General features: G+C 50.6%; 1 protein-coding gene and 1 long non-coding RNA gene across 6 annotated transcripts in view; one reads left to right on the forward strand and one right to left on the reverse strand.

The window, feature by feature from the left end:
* Positions 1 to 2234, reverse strand: part of LOC131917559 (uncharacterized) — a 28578-nt gene extending 26344 nt beyond the window's left edge. The window contains exon 1 of the long non-coding RNA XR_009380692.1: positions 1949 to 2234. This is a non-coding gene — a long non-coding RNA (uncharacterized LOC131917559). The remainder of the gene's footprint in view (positions 1 to 1948) is intronic.
* Positions 2203 to 26275, forward strand: Septin4 (septin 4). 5 transcript variants are annotated; one of them, XM_059271466.1, is made up of 14 exons: positions 2203 to 3802; positions 4370 to 4414; positions 5632 to 5639; positions 19156 to 19452; positions 19786 to 19879; positions 20277 to 20363; positions 20988 to 21111; positions 24505 to 24639; positions 24753 to 24870; positions 24960 to 25061; positions 25229 to 25325; positions 25415 to 25577; positions 25711 to 25810; positions 26061 to 26275. In XM_059271466.1, exons 1-14 carry the CDS (start codon positions 2389 to 2391, stop codon positions 26118 to 26120), a joined length of 2844 nt encoding a protein of 947 aa, XP_059127449.1. In that variant the 5' UTR covers positions 2203 to 2388; the 3' UTR covers positions 26121 to 26275. The 5 variants fall into 5 exon arrangements, with proteins under 5 accessions (XP_059127449.1, XP_059127446.1, XP_059127448.1 ...); XM_059271465.1 differs by lacking the exons at positions 2203 to 3802; positions 4370 to 4414 and having other exon boundaries at positions 4530 to 5639; positions 19156 to 19202; XM_059271467.1 differs by lacking the exons at positions 2203 to 3802; positions 4370 to 4414; positions 5632 to 5639 and adding an exon at positions 16735 to 16935.
* Positions 26276 to 27075: the final 800 nt, after the last annotated feature.

Below are 27075 nucleotides of genomic sequence, written 5' to 3' on the forward strand. Positions count from 1 at the left end.
AGACACCGCCTAGGAGAGGTGGACATTAAGTAATAGTTTTACACAATTTGGCTTGGACCCTCCCTTTATATACTGGGACTTCCAGGGCACAGGATGGAGAAGAGAAAAGAGAATGGAAGAATTAGACGGGTAAGAACTTGAGAGGAACAAACAGATGGGGAAGAACTAGATTGAAGGGCTAGAAGAGAGTACTAGAGGAATGAGCTGGAAGATGAGGAAGAGCCAGATAGGGAAGTACTAGCTGGGTAAGAACAAGCTGAAAAGGACCTAGATGAGGCAGAATTAAGATGAGAGAATTAAGATAGAACTTAGATAAGTATAGAGAGAAATCAGGCAAGAAAGGAGCTAGGCACGAGAACAGAACTGAAGCTGTGTATAAAGGATGTTATGCCAGAGGAAGTGGGCTATAGAGCTCAGTGTGCTGAGATTCTATTTCCTGAAAATAGTCCTCACCATTAGTAGTTCTCTCTCCCGAGCCCCTGGGATGTATAATATTAAGGCTGGTCCCTCTAATATTATACAAGACCTAACATCTGTAATGTCAGCATTCAGGAAGCTGAGGCAGGAGGATTATGAGTTAGAAGCCACCTGTGTGACACAGTAAGATTCTGTCTCAAACAAAACGACCTTGATCTTTCAGAGTCAGTGACAGAAGGTTGCATATGGTCATTTCGGTGTCAAAAGGGGAAGGTAAAGGAGTGTAAAGAAGAAAAGTAGCCATTTCTTTTTTATCCACAATGACCACTAAAATTGGAAAGTCACTCTTCGAGTAAGAAAAAGCGAAAAGGGCCAGGTGTACCTGCCTGTAATTCCCACAACCTGAGAAGCTGAGGCGGGAGGATGGAGAATCTGAGGCCAACCTAGGCCGTTTCGTGAGAACCTGTCAAAAGAGGAGGGGCTAAAAGGTGGTTCAGCAGTTCAGTGGTCCAGCCCTCACCTCAGGGGGCTCACAGCGGTCCAGCCCTCACCTCAGGGGGCTCACAGCGGTCCAGCCCTCACCTCAGGGGGCTCACAGCGGTCCAGCCCTCACCTCAGGGGGCTCACAGCGGTCCAGCCCTCACCTCAGGGGGCTCACAGCGGTCCAGCCCTCACCTCAGGGGGCTCACAGCGGTCCAGCCCTCACCTCAGGGGGCTCACAGCGGTCCAGCCCTCACCTCAGGGGGCTCACAGCGGTCCAGCCCTCACCTCAGGGGGCTCACAGTGGTCCAGCCCTCACCTCAGGGGGCTCACAGTGGTCCAGCCCTCACCTCAGGGGGCTCACAGTGGTCCAGCCCTCACCTCAGGGGGCTCACAGTGGTCCAGCTCCTCTAGCTTTGGGGGCACTACCACTCACATGGACATTACATAGCTTAAAAATTAATATTTTCTATTTTTAAAAAGAAGACTGGAATATAGCTTAGTGGATGGATACCTTGCCTAACATACATGAGGCCTTGTATGATCCCCAACATTGCATAAATTGGGTGTGGTAGCACATGCCTATAATCCCACTCCTTGAGAGATAGAAGCAAGAGGACTAGAAATCAGAAGTGTAAGATCATACAGAAAGAGTTCAAGGCCAGTGTGGGTTACATGAGACCCTGTCTCAGAGGGAGGGAGAGGGAGAGGATGATTATCTGAATCTAGCTGATGGCTAACAAGATTATTAGTGAGACGGGACATTAATATTTATTGTATGATAGTCATGAGCCAGGCAGTAGTTTCCAGATCGAAACTAAGACTCAAGTAAGAGTCTGGTCCAGTCATTTATGATCAAAACCAAACTAACTCCAGATCTTTACACATGATACTACATGCTCCTGGAATAATATGAGAATTTATGGTTTTGACCCTAGAGTCAACCAAACCATTCAAGAAACTTGGAAAAGGCTGGAGCTCTATTTTTTTTTAATTCATATATAGCAGTTTCAAACAAAGTTGGAGTAACTCAGTCCATCCCAGAAGGTACCTTGTTAAATGTGAGCTAGCACAGCATGACTGACTTGAGTGGCTGACTTCATATGGTCTTCTCTGGCTGATTTCTTCTCTGCATGAGTCTCTGAGAATTCCTAGAAGCCAGGGAGAATAAGGAAAATTCCAAAACCTTCCCTGTATATAAGGAAATCCCGATTTTCTTAAGAACTTGGCCAAAGGTTTAGTGTCAAGTCCATAGACAGACTCAGTTTCCATCTGGGTAGTGATTTTCTATGAAGATGTAACTGTAACACAAGATGTTTACTAGAAAGCTCCTTCCTTTGTGACATCATCGGACAGATTGTAAAGAGAACTGTTTAAGACACTCAGAACAGCAGCCACTTTCGTGAGGGACCAAGAACAGCTGCCCTGAAAACGATGAGGATAAACACTCGTACTTAATCAGAATCCTGAAAACAAGCCAGCTGTTAAAATATGGCATCTACCCAGAAGGCCACAGTCTTTCAGGTGTTAAGGACAGATAAAAGTGGGTCTAAGGTAGCAGTTTCATCACACAGAGGGGCTGAAGTTACTACCTCCACTCAGCGGGGACATGGGTGTATTTCCTCAAGCCAGCGAGGTACTGCTCTCTCCCTGAGCCCTTGTTCCCAGAGAAGATCCGAAGCTGCATATCCCACCACCCACTGTTCAACATCAGATTATCCTCGCTCTCTGTCCCCACAGCCAAGGCCTGGCCTCTCTACAGTCTCCACTCCACGGGGAACAGAGACCCGACCAAGAACAGAGACAACCCGCCAGCGCTCTCCTCATCGAAAGAACCAGTCAGTCCAGACAGTATCTTCCTATCTCTCAGGAGTTCATCGGAATGTCAGTCCAATGAGGGAAGAATCCACACGAAGAAGTGAGAACAAGCCAGGCCGTGAGGTTGGCTGCCATTCCTCTCTGGCTTCTGATGCCAAATACCGTCACTTGAGTTTTATAAGTGAAAAAGAGGAGGACCCACCCTCCAAGGTCCAGAACCCCCAGGGGGTCAAAGTACCCCGTAGGGTGGTAGCTCACCCAAAGGATGAAGCTATACAAACAGAGCCCATCCGAAGGACTGCTCTCGAGGTCAAATCAAATCAAAGAAATGTCACCCGTGTCACTAGCAACCATCAGTCAGTCTTTAAAAAGACCCTTCCCCAAGAGCCAGAAATGGGTCCTCCCAGCTCAATTCTTTCAGAGCCTAAGCAAAAGAACGTGAAAGGGTCATCAGCCCTCAAACTTTCCGTCCTTAGAGATTCAGATGGGACACCCCGAGTTCCTTTACGTTCAGATCGTTCAGTCTGTATTGAGCCCAAGCCCCCCTCAAAGGTTCTGATATCAGAAATGGAGCCCACTGTGAGGCCTGCGACCCGAGACCGTGAGGCTGGACGCAAGGTGACCATCTCCTCAGGAAAACAGTCGGTACTGTCACCTCATCACATGACAACTCGAGCAGTAGCTGAAGGACACTATAAATCTCCCCTGTATTCAGAGCTTTCCCCAAAGCCCTCCATCCATGCAGAACTGGAGTTGACCCCTCGGCCTTTGCCTCCAAGGTCCTTACCTAGGTACGGGCCTGGTTGCTCATGGTGGGCCTTACTGAATCCTAAAGTGGAAATGCCCCCGAACCAGCCATCAGTACTTGATTTTGAACCTACGTCCCCTCCTCCCCTAGACCCTTTAGAATCATTTTTTGAAATGGACTCAAACCCTTTCTGTGAGGACCTGATGTTCCAGAGAGAAAAAGTAAGCCTACCACCATCGCCAAAGGAGTCTTTACACCGAGTAGCGTTGACAGACGTACCCAAGACCCCGAAGTGTACCAGCAAACAGTCCACTCAAGGGTTCAATGCTTTCTTCCTGGGTATGTGAGGAAGCAAACTGCCCAGGTGCAGCCTACAGTTAGTGAAGTAGGACATTGGGATGGGCAGGAAAGCGCCCCCTCTTCATGCTGGGCCCCAAGGCTGCCTGCCTTCTAGTGCCAGGCTGCTTCTGTCTTTGAGCTCAGTGCTCCATGCCTTGGCTGCCAGCTTCTCTGACCTCCCAGCTAGTGACACCAATGCAAATGGTTAAATCTGGAAGCAACCGGCGACGCAGCTGGGCTCTTCCATGGCAGGTAGAGAGTGGATTGCAGGGTCAGAAGTGGGTGCCTCAGAGCGGAAATACTGCGGCAGGGTGAGGGCTAGCAGGGCTGTTAAAAAGAGTAAGAGCCTCGGGTTAACACCTGCTTCCAGAGGAGAGGAGGTAGGGCACACATGGGCACACACAGAGAGGGTGGGCAGACGGGAGAGGGTCAGTGGCAGGAGGAGAGCCTCTGAAAAGGGCCGAAGGCTAAGAAGACTTTCTGGTGGAGACCTGGAGACTTAAGTAATAGAGGGAGGAGTGGGTGACATTCCACAGCCAGGAAAAAGCAAGTTTCTGTTACTTTCAGATGTTTCTGAGGAAATGTACAACCGGATCCTCTGGTGGCTGAAAGGTCTGTGTTCCCCCTTCTTGTGGGGGCCTTGTGCGAGGCTGGGGGTGGTGAGAAGGCAGGTGAAGGGTGGCCTCCACGCCTGATTTGTACTGCTGGGAATTCTAATGAGAACTCACTTCTGGGAAGGAGAACAACGTAAGCCCTATGGTCCTTAATCTCATCTATAATATGTTGGGGGTTTTTGTTGGTTTTTGAGACAAGATCTTGTTATGTAGCCCTGGCTGGCCTTGACCTTGCTATGTAGACCAGGATGGCCTTGAATTCACAGAGATCTGCCTGCCTCCAAACTGCCAGGGACTAAAGGCATTTGCCACACCCAGCTTCTACCACGCCTTTTAAGTTTTAATTTATTTGATGTGTATGGGGTGTTTTGCCTGCATGTAGCTTTGTGCCCATGAAGGCCAGAAGATGGCATCAGATCCCCTGGAACTGGAGTTACAGACAGTTGTGAGCTGCCATGTGGGTGCTGGAAATTGAATCTGGTTCCTCTGCAAGAGCAGCCAGTACTCTTAACATCCAAGCCATCTCTGTAGCCCCCTGTCATGTGTTTTAAAGAAAACAAACTACCTGCTTTGAAGTCTTGCCCATTGCTGACTCCACAGTGGTGCTGGTCAAGGGTTCAGAACTCTGTTCACGCCTCACCTCCACTTGTTGCCCTGGTGGGATCTCTGAGCCCTGCTCACCCCCCCCCTCCCCATGCCAGTAGGTCTTGCATTCACCTCTGGAATCATTAGTATCCTCTCCGTTCTTTTTGTTCCTTTTCATGCTTGGCCACTGGTGGCATTGGAATGTAAGGATCAGACCTTGAGGAGTGTGTCTTGGTAGCAGAGAGTTCTTACTGTAAGAATTATGGCATGATAAGCTTCTATCTTATTAATGGGACACAGGCCAGGGCTCTGGATGACGTTCCTGGGGAGGTGAGAGTCCTGTGAATGCACTGAAAAAAAAAAAAAAAACCAGTGTGAGCTACCTTATACATAAAGCCCTTATCATGATCATGTTCCTTATCATGTTCCTCAGCATCAGGAACATTCAGTAATCATAGCCACTGTTGTTTGGGACATTTGGGGCCCTCGGAAGTTACTTGAGTTGGGTTATAGCCATATCAACTAGACATCTTTAGTAACACTCTCTTTTTCTCCTCATGTTGATACTTTCTGAATTCCATTTGCTGCCCACCCTGGAAATGGCTGGCTTCTACTTCTTGGTTATGACAGATGAGGAGGTAAGAATCCCTCTGGGAGGTAACTTCCAGTCCAGTGCCCCACCCCTTTATTTAATTCCTACTCCTGCCCTCTGATGGGAGGGGGTGTGGAAGGAGACAGAGCTGCAGCATGTGGTTGGGTAGGCTGTTCACTGCACAGAAGGGCACTGTGGTGCACCCAGGGAGACTTGTACAAAAGTGTCACAGGAGCTAAAGTTGCAGCTTTGAAGATAAAGAACAGAGCTCTTCTGCCCGGTACTCTGCGGGAAACTGGGCAGCTATGGGCTGGGTCACTCTCCATCTGGCTCTTTCCTCTCCTGCCTAAGGCACTTCAGAAAGGGGTCGCCTTTCTGGGTTACACACTAGTCGAGTCCTCGAGTTGGAGAAGCATGAAGTGGGCTCTGTTCTTGGCAGCCCTGTGTCCTAAATTGGGCAGTGTCCTGATTTTCCGGTGCATTTCCAGTGCATTGACTGTTCCCTCAAGTGCCTGTGCCCTTCTTGCGCCAGGTTTGATAAGGTGGCGTAAGATCTTCCTACTTCCATTCATTCTTTGACCACATTTGTCTCTTACCCAAAGCCTGGCGAAGGCTTCTAGTGAGTCCCATCCATGGCTGACTGGCCCAGGGTGAACGGTTGACTTGAGATGGAGGAGGAGTGGGAGAGCAGGAGCTCAGATAACACAACAGCTGAAAGGGGAGGTGTCCAGGAATGCAGCTACCACCCCCTCTGCTATGAGTTCTTATCCAGCCTCAGGCCTGAACTCAGCTGTAAGTGGGAGCAGCCACTTTGAGAGACTGTCTCCAAACAAAGCATAAGTCCCTCTTTCCTCTGTTTTCCTCCAGTCCCACCCCCTCCTTCGTTCCGTGGACAGTTTTTTAATCAGACTTGTGACACTGTACCAGGCACTAATACACACACACACACACACACACACACACACACACACACACACACACACATCAGTTCTGACTACACGGATAGGAGATAAGACATGGACAGGAAAAAATAATAATATGCACTAGTCTGTGCCCAAATACCCAAACAACAGGCTGAATGAAGTCTTGGAGGGGCTTAGGAGACGGGGAGTGAGGAGGAGGGTAGTAGAGGGGGGTTACACCCTTCTTTCCGAAGCCACGGGGAGATACGGTAATACCAATTTATACCTTTGGGAAAGGGGACTGTCTTCTGTGGTTCAAGATTTGATGTCTGTGACTGAGCAGGCTCCTCTCCTGCCTCCCCAGCCTCACCCCCTTTTTCTGTGCATCTTGTTTTAGTTTAGGAAGTCAAAAGCCTTGGCAGCAGAATGACTTCTTCCCAAAATAGCTCTTATCCTGTCTGGATAATTACAGCTCTTCAGCCCTGTTCAGCAGCAAAGCTGCTTCCCCAGAAGCTGGGAAGAGAAGGGCTCTCGGGCAGCTGGGCTGCTGGCCCTCTCTGGCTCTCTGGAAGTAGGGTTTGGATAGAGTTGGGCAAAGTAGTCTCCATGGAAAGCCAGCTTTCCCAGCCTGTCCCTTCAGGTTACATACCCCAGGCAGGCTTTATGGTCCTGGGATGCAAGGACTTTGGTTCCTCTGATTTGGGAATGCTTGACCATAGAGACTGTTCCAGATTCCATTCCCAGCAGGAATTCTCTAGTGGCTTGACCTCAGGGGCTGGCTCATGAAAGGCATTATTTGTTACTAACTTCATAAACTCCTCTGGGTCCACAGCTACAGACGATGCCAGATTCAGCCCATGTCTGTCAGTCTCCTTTTGTCTAAGGAGTGGGGTTGAGAGATGCATCTCATCCTTGGATTGGGATGATAGGGGATGGAGTCTCCTCAGAAAAGACTGTGCTAGACTGAAGGGAGCATTTCTAATGTGTGTGTATTAGCAGAATCTCAACAAGGAGGTCCTACCGGGCCTTCAGTGGGTCAGGTAAACCACGTTCTCCTCTGGCCTGTAGAGTTCCTGAAAACAATGCAGCTCTTAATATGAAGGGCAGCAATACCTCTGATGGACAGGACTACTCCAGCCCCAAGATCACATGCCTGCAGGATATCCAACCTGCTAGCCTCCGGATGTGACTTCCTAGGCTATCAGAGGACAAGGTGGTTTCCTCCTTGCTCTATCTATCAATTATGCAAGAAACCAACTCTGGAAATTAGGACAGGAACCAGAGGCGGCCGTTCCAGTGGTACACAAGGCAGACTGGAAATGTCTTCAGGGTAACAACACATCATTTGATCCCTGAAGGCCAGGGTGGTCAGACTCCTGTTGACTTCTGAACCCTGGGAACATTCTGCTCTGAGGCATTTTGTTTACAGAGGAAAGCCCCAAGTCTCTTAGGAACTCAGGAGTGTCTACATTCATGAAGGTGGTAACAGAATCCTAGAATGTAAACTATCTGAGAGGAATCCTGGGAACTCACTTTCCCACGTTCCCCATCCCTCCTGCTGTGTGTAGACACTAGTGTTGAAAGCACCGAGCCATGGAGGTGAAAATGAGGCAGGACACCTCAGAAGGCTTTTCACAGCAGCCTGACCCCCCACTACACAGCTTCTTACCCTCTCAGATGCCACCTTGTTCATTTTCAGCTACCATGGGCAGCCAGTTCTGGAGCAGAATGAACAGCTGGTGACTTCTGGCCATGACTTGCTATTTGGGGACAGGTTCGGTTGACCAATTCATAAGGGTTTATTCCTCAAAGTCCTGCTTTCCACGAACCCTCCTTAGTCCCGGACAAACCAAGACTCATGGAGTGCTCTACTCAGCACTAACCTCTGGAGATAAGGAGTTGAGGGATGATTTCCCAGCTTCCCCTGAGACCCGGGCAGGCTTATTCTCAAGCCTGTTGTAATGAGGGCAGGAAAATGTAATTCCTCCTTGGCTTTGATGGTGGAACCGAAGCTAACCTTCTTAGTTTTTGTTGTCAAAATAATCCCACAAGGACACATACATTTTGGACTTCCTAATATGTTTTTCTTTTTTGTTAATTTATATGTATGGATATTTTGCCTGGATGTATATCAGTGCCTCTTAACCCTAGAAACCAGAAAAGGGCACCAGATCCCCCGTAACTAGAGCTACATGTGGTTGTAAACCACCACATGGGTGCCAGGAATCAGAACCTGGGTCCTCTGGAAGAGCAGCCAGTGCTCTTAAGCATTGAGGTAAATCTCCAGACCTTCTCTCCACTCCCATCCGTGGACCTTGAAGAGCTAATTGCTTTCCTGACTGGACTCCACTGCCAGCTCTTTCTGTTAGAGTATTTTAGTGATGTTAGACAGTGGGCTTAGGTGCATTAGGAGCGTTGGCTTCAGGGGGCAGGGTGCTACTTGAGTGAGGAAGAAAAATCTTTAACCCAGAAGCCACCCTGACAGCTGTTCAGCCAGAAGGCCGCTGTCACGAACAGCAGAAATGGCCATGTCCCCTCACCCCCTGCTCAGCTGCCTTTGGTTCAGCTGCTGCGAGGAGAGTAGCAAGACAGCTGCTTCTCAAGGGCTGGACAAAGGCTTGGAGGAGGGGAACAGAATGTGAGTAATGCCTTTCAGTTCCTGAGAGGAGCCCCAGCGCCGAGCCTTGACCTGGAGAGGCCACATCTCTTCCTTGGTACACCCACTGTAGTCAAAGCCAGCTGAGTCCAGAGAGGATCTGTACTGGCTTTTCTTGGAATTTGGGTTGGTTGGTCTAAGACCAAGACCTGAAAAGCTGACCCCACGGGTGGCTGCAGCATATTCCAAAGTCACTTTAAGGCATTTGTCCGGTATTCTCTGCTCCCATCTCTCTATACTCATTACACATGGACACTCCTAATCCTTTGGAGGGAAAACATTTGAAATAGCCACAGTTGGCAACAGCTGGTTGGGTGTTGATAATGTCCTCATTTGCAGATGTAATAGCTACTATTCATTTTAGTGATTTTTACCATATCATGTTACTAAATATTTATAGCAAACTATGGAGTAGACTTTTTTTCTCTACTTCACAGATGAAGAAACTGAGGGTCTGGGCTTTTTTTTTTTTTTTTTTTTGTCAAAGCTGAGAATATCCCATTCTGGGATTCCACTGTGCAGTACAGATAGTCTTCTGTGACTGCATCTTCCTCTAAATATTTCAGAAACATCAAGAACTGTGAAGGGGATGGTGTTACTGAGGGCAACATTCATGTCTTTGCATGTGAGTTATGAGGCTGAGAGGTAGCCTGTGCTTGAGAGCAGACAGAATGAAGGACAAGTGATGGGTCAATGAAGTACAGAGCCTCAAGGCTTGTCTGTGCACTAAAATCAGAATGGAAAACTAATTAGTGCATCATTTCAGTCGGTCCATATTGATTGGCCGGCTCCCGGGGGTGGGGCCCCGGTTACCATCACATCCCCTGTTCCCTGTTCCCTGGATAGAAGTCAGCAGAGGTTGAAACAGAAGACACACTCCAGCCCTTAAGGGGCTTTTCTTAATTTGAGAGAGAACCCTGTACGGGCAGGTCACTTGAAAGGGTGTGGACATCCAAGGACAAACAAGGTCTAATGAGATGAGTCAGCAAATCCTCTAGCACTGAAACATTTAGGAAAAGCCAGGGTGGGGGGGAATACCTTGTCTCAGTATGACAAAAACCTTGGTAAATCAGTTCCTAAAGACTGCAGGGCAGTAGAGTCAGTGACCTGGGGACATGGGAGGTATTTAAAGAGACTGGGAAGACAGAAGAAGCCTCTTGGAAGAGTCAGATTCTTCAGCGAGCAATGACATCAGGAGGCATGCAAGGCCCTTCCCGCCTGGAACTCCTGTGGCTCAGAGAAGGCTTTGGACATTCTTCCTTTATTGAAATGGTTGGCTTCTAGCACCTTGCTAGCCTCAGAACTGCTCTGTCTGGAGCCAGATAACAGGTGCCAGGAAACAAAATGATCCCCAACCTTGCCACCCACACCTCAGGCCTGTTCCAGGAACACGAGGCAGTGGCTGGGGGTGGGGGGGTGGGTGGGGGGACTTAAGGGAGTTTTGTTTCCTGCCTCAGTGCAGACTTACTGAGGTTTCCTCGAAAGATACATCCCAACTCTGTCACCAGAGCTCTTCACTGTGTTATCAGTAAGTCGGTCCTTTGTGGTAGAAGGGAGACACAATTAGTTCCTGGACCACTTATGGCAAATGGCTGCTGAGAGGCAATAGTGGCCTTTGTCTATCGCACAGATCTGAAATGCTGACTTCCTGTGGTAATCATTCTTTATCTTGGACTTGAGCTTAGGTCCTGGCTTGGCCCCCACACAGCCTCCTTACTAAGCTGCTGGGCCACATACAACCTTCATCCGTGAATAGATAGGAAGACACAGTAGAGGACACCAAACAGGTTTTCTGTAGAGGACTCGGGGGAGTGGCCTAAAGCTGTGATTGCTGGTTTGAGTTTCTCAGGGAGTGATGTGGTCCGCCGTGCCGAGCTACGTGTCTGCCCCCAGATGTTTGGCTCCCCATGCTAGCGGTACAAGGAAATTGTACTCTAGTCAAGGGCATCGATGCTGCTTACCCGGCTGGATGTTGACTTTCAAGGGAGACTCAGAGTCCTGTGAGCTGTGTGGTGTTAAGGCAAGGTTGGCCAAGCCATCTGACAGCTGGAGGTGGGAAGAGTGCTCTTAGTTATCATCACTGCTTTATGCAAGGGCAGCTGGATCTGGGCTATGCTGCTGACCACCTACGGATCCTGCCCCAATCAATACAGAGAAAAAGCTAGAAATTGTGGGGAAGATCAAGGACGTATGCTGAGGCCAAGCTCTCACAGAGGCCTTTGAACACTACATACAGGGTTAGCATACAGGCTAACCTACGGAAGTGGAATGGCTTAGCCTATCTTCAGCTGCTAATTCACCCAGTATGTTAAAGTACTGTACTTAGGAAGGGACTGTCATCAAGACCCATGCTTCTCGGCTCGGATCTGAGTTTTATAGTCTAAGGCTTCTTTCTCTTGGGCCCTTTCTGAAGGCAAGCTGGCACCACCATGCCTCGAGACATTTAGGGCTCTGGAGCCTAATCAGCAGGCACTAGAAAAGAGCTGTGGGAGTTGAGCCCCAGCTGAAGATAAGCTGGCTGAGCTAGCTGCCTTTTGAGATATTTCTGGGTCCACACTTAGAGTGGGTTAGGGCTAGAGTCTGGTGGATCTGATGATAAAGGAAAACGAGACTTTGTGGTTAGACCTGTCACTGCCTCCTCCTTTTTAAATGTGTTTATGTGCATGTATGCACATATGCATGTTCACATGTGGAAGCCAGACAGAGTTTGCAGTGAGTGTTGTTCCTCAGGACAGCCACCCACCCTGTTTGTTTGTTTGTTTTCCAAACAGGATGTCTCACTGGGACCTGGGGCTAACCAGTTGGGCTAGGCTGGCTGTGCAGTGAGCTCCAGAGAGCTGCCTGTCTTTACCTCCTTCGAGTTAGGATCACAGTATGCCACCACACCCAGCTTTTTATATGGATTTTGGAGATCAAACTCAGGTCTTCAAGCATGCACTGCAAGCTCTTTATACACTGAACTGTACCATCTCCCCAGCCCAGGGTCTGCTTTCTTTGCTACAGAATTTATACACTGAGCTATACCATCTCCCCAGCCCAGGGTCTGCTTTCTTTAATATAGAATTTATACACTGAGCTATACCATCTCCCCAGCCCAGGGTCTGCTTTCTTTAATATAGAATTTACACACTGAACTATACCATCTCCCCAGCCCAGGGTCTGCTTTCTTTAATATAGAATTTATACACTGAACTATACCATCTTCCCAGCCCAGGGTCTGCTTTTTTTTTTTTTTTTTTTTTTGATACAGATTTTTCCCCCCAACTCCTACCCACATGACCAAAAAGACTGACATGTATCTTACAGGTGTGTGCTAGTGGCCTGGGGCTGTGACACTCAGATGTTACAGCAGCAGCAGCTGCTGCATCTGTAGACTTCCAACAGCACTGAGGTCTCCCTTTTATGTTTTTGTTTTTCTGGGTGCAGCTTGAGATCTCCTGTCTACACACAGGCCTTTGTCGGGAACCTGTTTATATCTTCAGAGGGCCCCACCTTGTGCCTTTCTCAGTCTTCATGGCTAAACTTCTGCTTTGTTCTTGTAGTCTTCCAAGACAGTGGCTCTCAACCTGTGGATCGTGACCCCTTTGAGGTCGCATATCAAATATTTACATTAGGACTCATAATAGTAGCAAAATTGCAGTTATAAAGTGCTGGATTTTTTGTTTTGTTTTGTTTTGCGAGACAGGGTTTCTCTGTGTATCCTGGCTGTCCTGGAACTCACTCTGTAGACCATACTGGCCTTGAACCTCAAACTCAGAGATTCGACTGCCTCCCCCTCCTGTGTGCTGGGATTAAAGGCATACACCATCACCTCCAGGTGCCAACGAAACAATTTTATGGTTGGGGGTCACCACAACATGGGGATCTGTATTGAAGGGTCACAGCACTGGGAAAGTTGAGAACCACTGCTCTAAGGCCTACAGAATCACACAGCACACTCTCCTTCGACACTGCATCTGCTGTGAGAATGCCAGAAGGAACAGTCAGAAACTTAGAAACCATCTAGTTTTACCCCCTTATGTTTTGGGGATGGAACTGAGGTCTTGAGAGGTGGAGTTGCCTAGTCTCCTAGCTAGAAAGGCTTCTCAGCCTGCTAGCACTTGTACTGCGAGGGGGCTATGGCTGGGGAGCTCAGCTTTGTCTGAAGCAGATTCGGAAAGGGGCCAGTCAGTCAACCTGCCCTTGGGGAAGGGCTTTAGGGGTCAGGGAGGGACATGCTTCTGGAAACTTCCATAGGAGCCTGGCCAGTTCAGACCTTACTTAACTCAGGAAATCCCTTCCCAGCTCTCCCTTCCCAAGCATCTCCCTTCGGCTAGCTGCTGCTCTGACCCTCCTGACCTTCTAATGCTCTAAAGCTGTTGGGGCATTCATCCTGCTGCATTTCGCCGGCTTGTCTGGAGGAATGGCCTGCTTCACTGGGTTATGATTGGCTGGCCTTTCTAGAGGCTCTCCACATTCTGCTTTGCTCTAGGCAAGGCCCCCCTTCCCTCAGATGATCCCTGGATAATGTATGCAGGAATCCTCTTTAATCTTTAATCTGGGGTCTTGAACAAAAAGGAGCCTGCGGCTAACCTGTGTCTTTTTCACTGCTTGAGTGGAGGTGGAGGATGTCTGACATTTACCTCATAGGAGGTGTAGTGTGGGTATGAGCAGTGAGTAACTTGGATGTTCCTTGTTGAATCTCCAGGGGTAACTAAATGCTTTCTCTCCAACTCTTGCCGTAACTCGCTCTCCCTGTGCAAAGGCAGCGTCTTCCAGGGATGCCAGGTGGGTTGGGTTTATTCTTCTGTGGTGATTGACTAGAATTCCTAAGGTGCAACACTGCCTGGAGAGACCATTCTAGAAAAACAAAACAAAACAAAACAAAACAGTTGCCTTGTGCAGTCCTGGGCTTCAGGAGGAGCTCAACGCAGGCACCCACCGCGGCTGCAGAGGTGCAGGCCCCGCCCCGGACCCGACTAGCCCCGCCCCACCCCGCCACCAGAGGACCGCACTCTGCGAGGTTAGTGGGGGCCCGCGGTGCAACGAGGTCGGCGCGCAGCTCCCACCGCGGGTTGCTGGGGCGCTGTCCAGGCGGAGCCGGCCCGGCTCGGGCTGCAACCATGGTAAGGAGAGCGGGCAGCCGGAAACGCAGGGCCTGCCACTCCCGGGCGGCTCCGAGGGGACGCACGGAGCTGCAGACCTAGCTGGGCAGGGCGGGAGGTACTGTCCCTGGCTCCGGGTTCAGACCAGGCACTGCTGGCGCTGGGCGCCGCGTCGTCGCTCTCAAGTTATTCCTTCTGAGCGGGGCTGCTTTGAATCGGCCGCGACCCCCAGGGTGCTGCCCAAGGTCTTGGAAGGAATAGGTCAGTTCTGTGGGAGGTGCCTGCTGGTAGCCTCTGGTGCTAGAGAGTACGGCGCTGATGAGGATGGTAGGGGATAAGTAGCGGCCCTTGTCGGAGTCAGCTGTGTTACCTGGATGACCGTTCCTCGTTCATCTGCCCCTGGTGCAGAGACCGGCACCAACTTCCTTCGGAAAACACAGAGGAAATCCATAAACACTGCCAGCCTCACTAAAAGGGATGGTGACATACAGGATCCGCATCCCCTGGACCTTTCTCAGAGAGGAAGAAGAAAGCCCAGTCCACTATCGTGCAGGGGCGCGATCAGCTCTATCCCTTTGCCTCCCAGACCAGAGCCCTGGGAAACGTTCCTCCTGCTGCATCTACCCCCTCCCTGCAACTAGGTCCCTCTGCAGTGTGTGGGGGGTGGGGGTGGGGACTCATTCCTGCCACCTGCCTGTGAGAAAAGAAGCTGTAACCCCGGATAAAAGTTTTCACCCTTAGCTCCGAGGATACCAGCTCTTCCGCTGTTGTTACCAGATCCTGCCAGAAACACAGTGTATGGGTGTCAGGGCTTCCAGACCACACACCATCCTCTTCTTTCCAGACTTTGCCTTCTGCATGGGGAGGCACAAGCTGTTTACAGCAGGAGGGGATTGGTGATCAGCCCACAGGGCAGGATGTTGGCTGTGAGCAGCTGCCAAACGGGAACTCTGGGCCCTGTGGATCAGAAGCTCCCAGGTCTAGAAAGGCCAACCTTTTGGGCTCTGGTCTCTCAAGCTGTGTCTAGGCAGAGGCCCAAGTTTTGGCCAGGAAGTATTAGTGATCCTCTGACCTACTCCAAAGGGGTTCCTGAGAGAGGCCAAGTAGTGCTTGTCCTTGTCCTAGTCCCCCACCTTCTTCCCACATGGGAGATGGACAGACTGATTGTTCCAAGACAGAAGCAGTGTGGGGAAGCACTGAGTATCCCCAGGGCTAAACCCAGCAGGAACCAGGGGGCCTTTATCTGCCACACACTGAGTTCAGTTCAGCTGAGGTCTGTGGGCTTTCCGCTTGGCTGAGGCCACCCTGTCTTTCCTAACTACAGATACCCAAACACTACCCAGATGTCCAGTTTCAGGCCTCTGCCCTCACAACAAGCCCAGTGCTTGGCCTGACTGGTTCATGTCAGGCCACACTTCTCTGTGTTGCGGCCTGCCAATGGAGGTCAGTATCCTAGTGTCTTTGGAAATCAGTGGGGAGACCTCCAGCTGAAGAGCTCCAGGAAGTTTAATTTCCACAAGAAAAAAATGATGACAGGACAGATTTAATGACTATTCTGTGACTTGAGATGCACCTCGTCTTCAACTTGGCTTGAGGTATTTGTTACCTGGGAGTCCTTTCATTCCCCAGCTGTCCTGGGGGCAAGGCCAGGTCACTAAAGCACTAAACTAAGGCACTATTCAGGCTTATGAAAGGTATTTCTGCCCCAACCAGAAACGCCAGCCTCCTGACTCCTAGTGGAATGCCCATCTGTACTTCCCTGCTAAGACCCCTGATGGGTCTCCTATCTAAATGGGAGCTCTGAAGCCTCTGGGATGCCAGCCTCCTTTCATTTGAACCCACGTTCCACAGAGACCAAGTATCCTAGAGATTCTGTGGAATAGATGAGCAAGTAGGTTAGGTCTTCTTAAGTCTAGAGGCCATGTATCTGTGGATGGCTGGAGTCCATGGAGCAAAGACTCCTTTGCGGCTGGGTTCCTTGCGGGGAAATCTGGTGGCAGTATTCTGGAGAGTGGGACAGCAGCTTCTTCTGGTAGGGGAAAACACAGGGACACTTGGGAAGAAGTGCGGGGCCATTCCCATGGAAGCTATACTCAGGATTATTGTGCTTCCCCACTCTTCTTTTGTGCTGCTTTAAGTTAAGGTCAAAGAGGTTGAAGGGATTGGAATCTCTGGGGATAGGTTCCTTGGGTGGCTGTCCCCATGTACTGATGGGCCAGGTCACCTTAGGGACTCCCGTATCCTTAGGGGTTAACAGGCTGAGGCGAGTGGGTCAAGGCTGTGCTGCAGACTTGTTGGGAGGTTGGTGCTGTGCCCACCAGGATAGGAAGCAGGCAGGCATCATGGGACAGCCAATCAGAGGAGGAGGGGACTGCAGAGGGACCCAGTGATCCTGCTGCAGCTGAGCTGTCCTCGGAGGGTGGGAGCCTAGGGAAGGGGAGGGCAAGAGGGGGTGGACATTCCACAGGCTTTGTTGGCCCCTGCCAGAGACAGAGTAGGGTCAAAGAAAAAGGGGGAAGGGACAAGCCAGGAAGCCAGATGACAAGACAGCATCAAGACAAGGCTGTTTCTGTGTGAGGACCTTTGCCTGGAGCTAAGATTAGACCTAGAGCTTGCTGGCTGGGGTCTGAAGTGTGAGGCATGGACCAGTCACTGGGATGGCAAGGGAATTCTGTCCCCGAGGAGGGGACTGAAGCTGGGGTAAGATGGTGCTTGGGGAAATGGGTAGACCTAACTGGTCTTCCACTTGGCCTTGACCGGCATAGGAACTCAAGAGTTGGAAAGCAGTTTGGTCCCTTGCAAAGCCGGGGGAGGTGGATAGACAGATGGGCAAAGGACCTAGCGCCTTAAACTCCTTGTCTGGAGCCCTTGGCCCCTCCCATGCTGATGTACAGTCAGGTCCATCAGGGAAGATGGTGGTGCTGGGATCCCGGTAGCTCTGCCGGAAGACTGTGGGCTTGGGATTTCCACCAGTGCTTCCCCATCTTCCTTCCTTGTGTCCTTCTGTTCTGTGCCCCAGAGAGAATGCAGTCCTTTCTCAAATGCTTATCAAGACCCCCCCCAGATCAACTTCTGGGTCACTGAGGGGTAGTGCAGGGAGATTTTCTGGAATTCCCCAGACTCATTAGCTGCCAAACAACAAGACCTGCTCCATCCTTTCTCTGCGCAGCATAATTAATTTGGCCAAGCTGGGACACTCTCGAGAGTGAAAGGGGCAACAATTAATCATTATGCTAGACCAACAAGCATAAACTGGGTTGTATGGTTACCCCAGTGGACCTCAGATGCAATGGGTGAGAGAAGCCTGTATAGCCAGACTTGCCTCAGCATAGCCTCCCGAGGGCACGAAGGACCACATGCTAGTTCCTGTTTCCTCTCTGGTATCCAAGCAAACCCTGAAGACTGGTGATCAGCAGGTGTAAGGACCTGAGTCATACCAGACATTTCCCCTAACCTCCCTTTCTCTCTCTCTTCTAGCATAAACCTGGCAGTGTGCATGTCTGTCCCTTTCACTTCTGACCTTCGTAAAATGGGGCTATGCAGGAAGGTTGTGGCCATCTTACCTCTCCTACTCTGAGACTTCACAGTGGTCCAGGGTAGCCCCACTGGCTTGGCCAATCTGCACAGGGTGACTCAGCCTCCGCAGCTGGCCCTTGTCCATTGTCCGGGGGTGGCACGTGGGTGTTGTGAGACAGAGATGAGCCCAGCACTGCCAGGCACCCCACAAAGAATACTGACCCCAAAAGGAGAGGGGAAACTCTTGGGAAGCTCATAGCTATGGGGAACTGAGGGCAAGAGTCGGGGAAACTGCTCATCTTCCATGGTGATGGTGGAACAGGCTTCGGCAGAGAAGTCGGCCCATTGTACCAGCATCCCACATCTGTGGTCCATTGATGAGGCCGTAACCTTCCTGTACTGCTGAATTCAGGGGAAGGGAGGCAACTAAGGGCCCCCCCCCCCCCCAGATGTGGCTCCCAGTTTACAGTACATTTTTTTTTTTTTAAGTTTTTCGAGACAGGGTTTCTCTGTGTAGCTTTGCGCCTCTCCTGGAACTCACTTGGTAGTCCAGGCTGGCCTCGAACTCACAGAGATCCGCCTGGCTCTGCCTCCCGAGTGCTGGGATTAAAGGCGTACGCCGCCGCCGCCGCCGCCGCCGCCGCCGCCGCCGCCACCACCCGGCTTACAGTACATTTTTAGAGCAGGAGTTCTAGCCATACTTGAGCTGCCCCAAAGCTTTTCAGAGTTTTCTATACCCCTTATCACCGGGGCTGCCCTTCGCATTTAGCATCCACCAGGGGTAACGGTTACTCTTTGATTCTAGGGTTTAGGGCCAAATTTGGGTGTAGTTCAGCATTTAGAGTAAGATTAGGGTCAGGGAGCCCAAATCTTGGGCAGCAAACCTGGAAAACAAGGCCCTGTAGTAGAATATGCACGTCTTCCCCCAGATCCCTGACCAGCAGTGACAGAGACACTGAACCTGCTGCCGGCTCTGTACTCTCCTCTCCCCGCCCTGCCCGCTGCCCCTGCCCTTTCCTGATGCTGCACTCCTCTTGAGTGACACACTCAGGTGTTAGACCCCTGCTCCTCTCCCTCTTATTCAGTCTGATTTCTTTGCCTTTGGGGCAGCCGCTGGCCCCAGGCTAGGGCAGACCTCCAGAAATGGCAGCCTCGGTGTTAACCTGCTGGGAGAACGGGGCTTTGTAGGGCTGGACTCTGAGGCCCTTTCCAGACTCCTGGCTCGGGGAGGCTAGTGAGCAGGTGTGTGTGGGGTAGGTGTGTGTGCTTCCTCTGGCTTTGCTGCTGTTCCTTTCCCTTCTAACCACAGTCCTTTCCTTCTTTCCTCTTCACCTTCTGTCTTTTGCCTCAATTTCCCATCCTGCTCCCTCCTGTCACTCCCACCTACTCTACCCCAACCCCCAGATCAAGCGTTTCCTGGAGGACAGCAGTGATGATGCCGAACTGAGCAAGTTCGTGAAGGATTTCCCAGGAAGCGAGCCCTACCACCCACCGGAGGCCAAGACCAGGGTGTCCAGGCCCCAAATCTCGGAGCCAAGGCCCCAGACCCCAGACCTCTGTGATGATGACCTGGAGTTTAGAGCCACCTTGTGGCCGCAGCCCTCTGAGAGTCAGCAGTACTTCTGTGCCCCGGCCCCTCCCAGCCCTTCCTCCAGGCCCCGCAGCCCATGGGGCAAGCTTGATCCTTATGATTCCTCTGAGGTAGAGACTCCAGCCCTGCCTATGCCATTCAGTGGGTGGGTGCAGAAAGACCCAAGGGAGGGCACAAAGAGAGCCTGGGGTAGGCGTGTGGGTATGCACACCTGCATCAGATGTGTCCGCAGGGCCTTTTTGCAGATCATTCTGTGGATCAGCCCCAGCTCTAAGGTTTCTGCCTTGAAGGCATTGGAAACTCAAGTCACCGCAGGGACTGATGACCTGGCCCGTGGCCTCAGATGGAAGCTCCAAGGATAGGGCAAAGACCCAGAAGAGATGAGGAAGGCTGGGGATGGGAGCTGCTTCTAACCCTGTGCATTATGTCCTCCTGTCCACCAGGACGACAAGGAATATGTGGGCTTTGCCACCCTCCCCAATCAAGTCCACAGGAAGTCTGTCAAGAAAGGCTTTGACTTTACACTCATGGTGGCAGGTAGGAAGGGGCAGGCTGGGCTGGGCAAGGGGCGTTTCAGGCGGAACTGATGTGGCTGTCTGAAGAGCGCCTGGGGAGAAAAGGGATGAGTGGCAAATGGCTGTGCCCTTTTTGTAAACTCAGGCAAAGCATGGCCAAAGTGTGCAGATTTGGGGGTCGGGGGGAGAGGAGGTGGGAGTGACACCCTTAACAGTCTTCTAGTATTTCCCCTTCCCTTGCTACCTTGGGCGGCCTCTTGACTTCATGCAACCAAGATGGCCGTACAGGCTTCCTCCCAGTTCTGAAACACTCTGCTTTGGTTGATCCAGCTCCTCTTGACAAGATGACAGTTTGCCCCAGATCTTGATCAGGTGGACCTTACCTTTTGACTTGGTGCCTCTGTCTTCTCTCCCCTCAGGAGAATCAGGCCTGGGTAAATCCACTCTTGTCAACAGCCTCTTCCTCACTGACCTGTACAGGGATCGGAAACTCCTCGGTGCCGAAGGTAAGGAGAGGAGAAAGAACTAAACTCCCACAGGTGCTGCATGCGGATGGGGCCCCCTCTGCCATGCTGGAAGCCCTGGCTCCTGAGACAGATGTACCGCTTCTTTCCATAGACCTGTCTGGCCTGGCAGTTCACCAGCCAGCTCCCTAAAGATTTGGGTGCTATGCTGGGCATGGTGGCGCACACCTTTAATCATAGTGCTCAGGAGGCAGAGGCAGGCGGATCACTGAGTTCGAGGCCAGCCTGGTCTACAGAGAGAGTTCTAGGCCAGCCAAGGCTACCCTGTCTCGTGGCTGGGGGTTGGGGGGGGGGGCGGGGATTAGGGTGATGAAGCAGGGCAGGGACCAGAATCCTGATCTTTGAATGAGTTTCTGACCCCTAAAGGATTCCAGGAATCCAAGAAAAAAGCCTGGAGCAGAGAAGAGGCTGGGGCCAGAGCCAACAGCCACCGGCATTTCCTGTGTTGGGAAATGTGTTTTTTGCTGGTTCCCAGGGAACAGGCCCTCAGGCGCCTGGGGGTGGAAAGGGAGGTGGTCTGGACAGCAGAGCTAGCTGGGGTGGGCAGGTGGTTTTGGCTGGGCAGGACCATGCCCTTGCCCTTGCCTCAGTTTCCCTCTTCTCCAGAGCGGATCATGCAGACAGTAGAAATTACTAAGCACGCGGTGGATATAGAAGAGAAGGGTGTGAGGCTCCGACTGACCATCGTGGACACGCCAGGCTTCGGGGATGCAGTCAACAACACAGAGTGGTATGTCTGACCAAGGACAGCCCCAGCTGTTCCTGTCCCACCCACTTACCGCATGCATCCACACAGGTCACACACAGTCACAGACACAGTTATGTTTGCTAGGAGGAAGAGGTCTGTGACCTTACTGGACTGCCGTCTCTTCTGTAAGTGAGAGAGAAAGGATTGGAATGCATGGTCTTATTTATTTTTGAGACAGACTTACTATGTAGACTAGGCTGACCATGGTCTCAGAGATCTGCTTCCCAAGTACTGAGATTAAATTTTTTTTTTGACAGGGTCTCTTGTTATATAGCCTGGGACTCACTATGTAACTCAAGCTAGCCTTGAACTCAGTGGTTCTCTTGCATTAGCCTCTCAAGTGTTGGGACTGCAAGTATGCCCTACTGTGCTCAGCCCCAAAGAGATGGTTTTTACTATTCTTCCCAGTTCTGACCTGTAGTTCTATGATATTTGTGAGGACACAACATGAAAAGTCTCAAAAGAGCAAACACCTGTGAAAACACGTAGGCACAACATAAACACCATCATTCCCCCCCTACTTCTTTCCTTTCCACAGCAGTTATTTTAGACACCACAAACAAACCTTGTTTAAGGGGAAATGAAGGGAGGTGTGAAGGGAAGAAAAGCAGAAGAGCAGAGGGAAGGCCAGGTGGCGTGGCCGTGCACCAGTGTAACCTCAGTACTCAGGAGCTGGAGGCAGGGCCAGTTCAAGGCCAGTCTCAACCGTGCAGCCAGCCTGTGCAATATGAGACTGTCTCAACAACAACAACAATAATAACCTGAAAGAGTTAGGGGGAGGTGTGGTGGGTGGAAAGAAGAAGAAAAAGAAGGCACTCCAGACATCCTTCAGACGACCTAACAAAAGAAAAGTGTTTTTGACCCATGCGTTGCGCACACACCCCCTTAGCTCTTGTTTTTTCATAACTAGAGGAATGCTTAGGTCATGATCACACATAAGAGAACAGGTGCAGGTGATGGACAAAAAGGCAGGAGAAAGGGCAGTGCGTTTGATGAAGAAATTAGGCAGATAGTACCAAGATCACAAATCCTGATTGACATTTAGCACTGCATGATCTTGAGCAAATTGGTTGCATTCTCTCTCCTAATGGAAAAGACCAAAACCAAAACCAACAACAACAAAAAACACCGGCCATTTCCACATCATCTGTTTGATCTGAAAATAGCCCAGAATTATGCCTATGCATTTTAGCAATAGTAACTGCAGGGCTAGCAACAAGATTTGTGGGTCTCCTTGTTCATAATTATAAGAATTTCAATATGGTAAGAACAACACCAGACCAAATATGGCCTTTCTGATTGCAGATTCCTGTGTGACTGCACAGGCTATATACCCATGATGCTTACCCTAGATATCTGTCTCACAGACTAATCAGACCCTCACAGACAGCCTCATCGTCTGCTTTATTGTTACAACATGTGGCTATCCTCACAGATAACTGGTTCATCATCAACTTTTGTCTAAGCCTTGAGCGGATGGCCATCTTTCACATTCTTGCTACAGTGCTGTGCTAGTTAGTGGTACATGGTCTTGTGGTTCCCATCAGTGTTTCTGACAGGCTGAGGAGATGCTATGTTGGCATCTCCTTTCCTGCTCTAGCAGGACATCTCAGCAGACAGCTCGTCCTGAAATTCTAATCCCAACTAGTGTGGCAGGTACCACTTTCAATCAACTTACCTGCTTTTACTTTTAATAAATAATTTCAATTTCAGTAAGAATTCCCTTTCAATGATACTAATTTGCAGATAATTCTACTTCCCTGTTTATAGTGTACCTGCATAGATACTAATTTAATTAACCAGCAGAATAAACAGAGCATAAACATACAAGGTAGTTTTTTTGTTTGTTTTTGTTTTTACAGACGAGGTTTCTCTATGTAACAGTACTGGCTGTCTTAAATCTCACTCTGTAGACCAGGCTGGCCTCAAACTCACAGAGACCTACCTGTTTCTGTCTCCCAGGTGCTGGGATTAAAGGGGTGTGCCACCACCTGGCCCAAGGTGGACATTTTAAGGGATGCAGAACAAACACGAACGATCCTCATCCCTGGGGTGCATACAGCCTGGTGGTAGTCGGGGAGCAGAGGGAGAGCCATTTTGTAATCAGCTGGATCCATCAGATAACAAATGAGTGGGTCAGGCCATGTGTAGTTGCTGACACTGGGCTAGAAGCCGCAAAGCCAGGGACTCAAGGTAGAGGATGTAGTAGCCAAATAATCTGGAGCAAGTGTCTCCCAGGATCCAGATTTAACTTCTTTGTGTATAAAATGAGAGTGCTGAGCTCAAAGTGCTGCTCTCCTGGCTATGAGGAGTAAACTAGGTAATAGAACAGAAGACCTGAAGAATGAAGTTCTCAGAACACACGCTCACATGGGGAGGGGACACTGTTTAACCATGGGGACAGAGTCTGAGAAACGCATCATTCGGTGATTTCAGCTTTGTATGGACATCAGAGCGTCTACTAACACAAGCCCAGATGTTATAGATCAGTTACTGGACATGGCCTCTCCAGGGCAAGAGACTAAGTAGAAGACAGGTGAGGTTGCACTGGAATAGCCCAGCAACTGTTTTACAATCAACATCTCTTACAAGTAGAAAGCACACCCCAGAGTATGATGAATGAAGTGACGGCCATTTGTTATCACTCACCGATGCAGATGATTTTGTGTGCTGTACTCGTTTTTATACATTTACTCAGTGTGCAGGGTGTGTGTTTGTGTCCTGGGACTGAACACAAGTCACCGAGCTAGTGTGGCACGAAGTCTTGCCATCTGAGCTCTCTTCATCCGCTCTCTGTGTGCTCTAGTTTTATATGCCTCACAGCACGTATAACACACAGGCGCTGTGATGCTATGATGGCAATGCTTTTTTCAGTTCAGTTATCTTGTGGGACTAATGAAATATATGGATTCAAAGTTGATTCAACATTGCTTCGTGGCGGTTGACTGTGTGGTAATATACGTATGGCTGTGGAGTGGAGAGGAGAGCAGTGGACGCTGTTGTAGTTACAGAAACATTCCCGGAAGAACTGGGTCTTGGATAAGGACGAAAGGGTTTGGAGAGGCAGAGGCTTGGGGGCCAGCCAGACTGTGACCTTGACTTCGGCTTTCCCTGGTTTCTAACTGGTTTTCACCTGCTGCCACTTTGCTATTCTTCCTTCTTTGCCTGGTTACCCTTTCGCCCCCTTTCCTCGTATTTATTGAACTGCCTGTGTACCCAGTCTAATTTTCTATCCAGATGTGAGATACTCCCATCCTACCCAGGTAGTTCCCTGAGAGAGAAGTAAAGCCAGCCAGAGGGAAACAGGGCTCAAGCCCGAGCTCACCAGGCAGCCCCCACTCCCACAGCTGCTCTGTCCCTCTGTCCTTGCCCCAGCTGGAAGCCTGTGGCTGAGTATATCGACCAGCAGTTTGAGCAGTACTTCCGGGATGAGAGTGGCCTGAACCGCAAGAACATCCAAGACAACCGGGTGCACTGCTGCCTGTACTTCATCTCGCCCTTCGGCCACGGGTATGCTCTGAGCCTGAGGCTCCTGGCACCACCGGGTTCTACCAAGGGAACAGGCCAAGAGCACCGCAGGCAGGGCTGCCACTAGCAGGTGGTCACAGGTTCCTGTTCCCCAGGCTCCGGCCATTGGATGTTGAATTCATGAAGGCCCTGCATCAGCGGGTCAACATTGTGCCTATCTTGGCTAAGGCAGATACACTGACGCCTCCCGAAGTGGATCGAAAGAAATGCAAAGTGAGGGGAACTGGTGGAGGGAGGGAGTCAGGCGGGCTGCTAGAAAAGATGGGGCACCCAGAACTGTGGACCCCTCGTCTGTTTGCCAGATCCGGGAGGAGATTGAGCACTTTGGAATCAAGATCTATCAGTTTCCAGACTGTGATTCTGATGAGGATGAGGACTTCAAATTACAGGACCAAGCCCTAAAGGTGGGGCCACCCTAGGGCACCCCGTCCCATCTTGGGGAGTAGACTTCTATATAAGGACAGACTGTTGGGGTGGAAGAGGACCCTGTCTTCTTAGAGCGCAGCAGAAGGTACGAGTGGAAAGGACAGGTGAGACCAAGGATGCTGACGGCAACCCTAACTCCTTTTAGGAAAGCATCCCATTCGCGGTGATTGGCAGCAACACTGTGGTAGAAGCCAGAGGGCGGAGAGTTCGGGGCAGGCTCTACCCTTGGGGCATCGTGGAAGGTAAAGCTCCGAGCTGGTGACCAGAGTCCTTGCCCCTCGGGGCTGCTCTTTACCTATGACCCTGACTGACTCCTGGCCTTGCCATGCAGTGGAAAACCCCGGTCACTGCGACTTTGTGAAGCTGAGGACAATGCTGGTGCGTACCCACATGCAGGACCTGAAGGACGTGACCCGAGAGACACACTATGAGAACTACAGGGCACAGTGCATCCAGAGCATGACCCGCCTGGTAGTGAAGGAACGGAACCGCAAGTATGACCAGAAGCCAGGACGAGCTGGCCAGGGGAACCCCAAGTCCTCCCCTTAGGACTCCGCAGGCCCCAGGCTTCACTCAAGTTGGTGCTGGGGTCCCCCCAACCTCACGACCCTTTCCCCCTCCCTTCAGCAAACTGACAAGAGAGAGTGGTACTGACTTCCCTATCCCCGCTGTCCCACCAGGGACAGATCCAGAAACTGAGAAGCTAATCCGAGAGAAAGACGAAGAGGTGAGAGCAGGATGCTGTGGCTGGCAACCTGGGATGTCCCGTGTGATAATTCTCAGGGGCTCTTGGCTTGGGACTAGAATGACCCCTGGCCCTGGTACATGTGTGGGCTGTTGAGTGTCTCGGCCAATTTCATCATGTGTGAGGGCTACCAAGGCCTCAGACTCAAGGGATTAGAATCTGGGGACACTTCTGCAATACAGTAAGACTCTCCCTGTCAAACACCTTGTTCTGACGTGTGTGCCTATTTCAGCTTCGGCGGATGCAGGAGATGCTACACAAAATCCAAAGACAGATGAAGGAGACTCACTAACTGGCTTCTGGACCTGAATATTTAAATCTCTTCTTCCTGCCCACGCCAGCCCCTGCCTGCACCAGCTCTGCTCAGGCCCCTGCAGCTACCTACCACTTGGCCTTATACCCCCGCCAACTTCTCAGAGACTCAGAGGAAATAAACTTTAATCTATATGTAGCTTTGGGTGTCTCTGTATCTTTGCCATCTCCTGGATATAAAGCTCCTATGAGTCAGTTTGAAAGGCTGATACTGGTTCCTGGCTTTTAGTAGGAAACCGAAAAAGGGGAAGAGTTTCCCCTTCCCTTAGAGAGTTCACTCTGCTTACATTCTATTCTGACTCCATTATCTGGGCCCCAAGCCTCCATGTTTCCCACACACAACACCTTCATTTTGTAGCTGCTCTTGGGAAAACAAGGTATTAACTACACGGCAACCTCCAACTTCCTGCCCTCCCCCGCCCCATTCGGATAAACAGATCTGCAGAATTAAGCTCTAAATTCCAGGAAGCTTTCGGTACAGCACTGAACAAATGCGGAGGGTCCTGTAAATAAAGACTAAGTGCCGCCGCCACAGAAAACACATCACTGTCCCCAAGGAGTTTAGGATCAAGCTTCTGTTAGGTTGCAGACCCTGGTTCTACATCCTGGGGCTGAAACAGTGAACTCAGGCGAGGTTTCTGTTTTCCTATGACTTCTAACTGTACCAAAAGTTCCAGTGCTTTAGAAACTAACACACGGGAGGACACTAGCCTGATTTCTAAGTGCTCAGCCCCACTCTAGAACTTAGGATTATCTGTTGAGAATCAGAATCTTTTTTCCATTTCTGTTTGGTTAGTAATAGCGTGGGTCACGCAGACCTCCAGCAGTCACCCTCCGTCCTGTGGCTGGCTCCGGGTGCCTGGGAGTCTTGTCCCTCCACCCCTTTAACAGACCGAGAAGCCGCAGCTAGCTAATGGCAGTCAGACCCACTTCTC

Source organism: Peromyscus eremicus, chromosome 8a, assembly GCF_949786415.1.
Source record: "Peromyscus eremicus chromosome 8a, PerEre_H2_v1, whole genome shotgun sequence".
NCBI lineage: Eukaryota > Metazoa > Chordata > Mammalia > Rodentia > Cricetidae > Peromyscus > Peromyscus eremicus.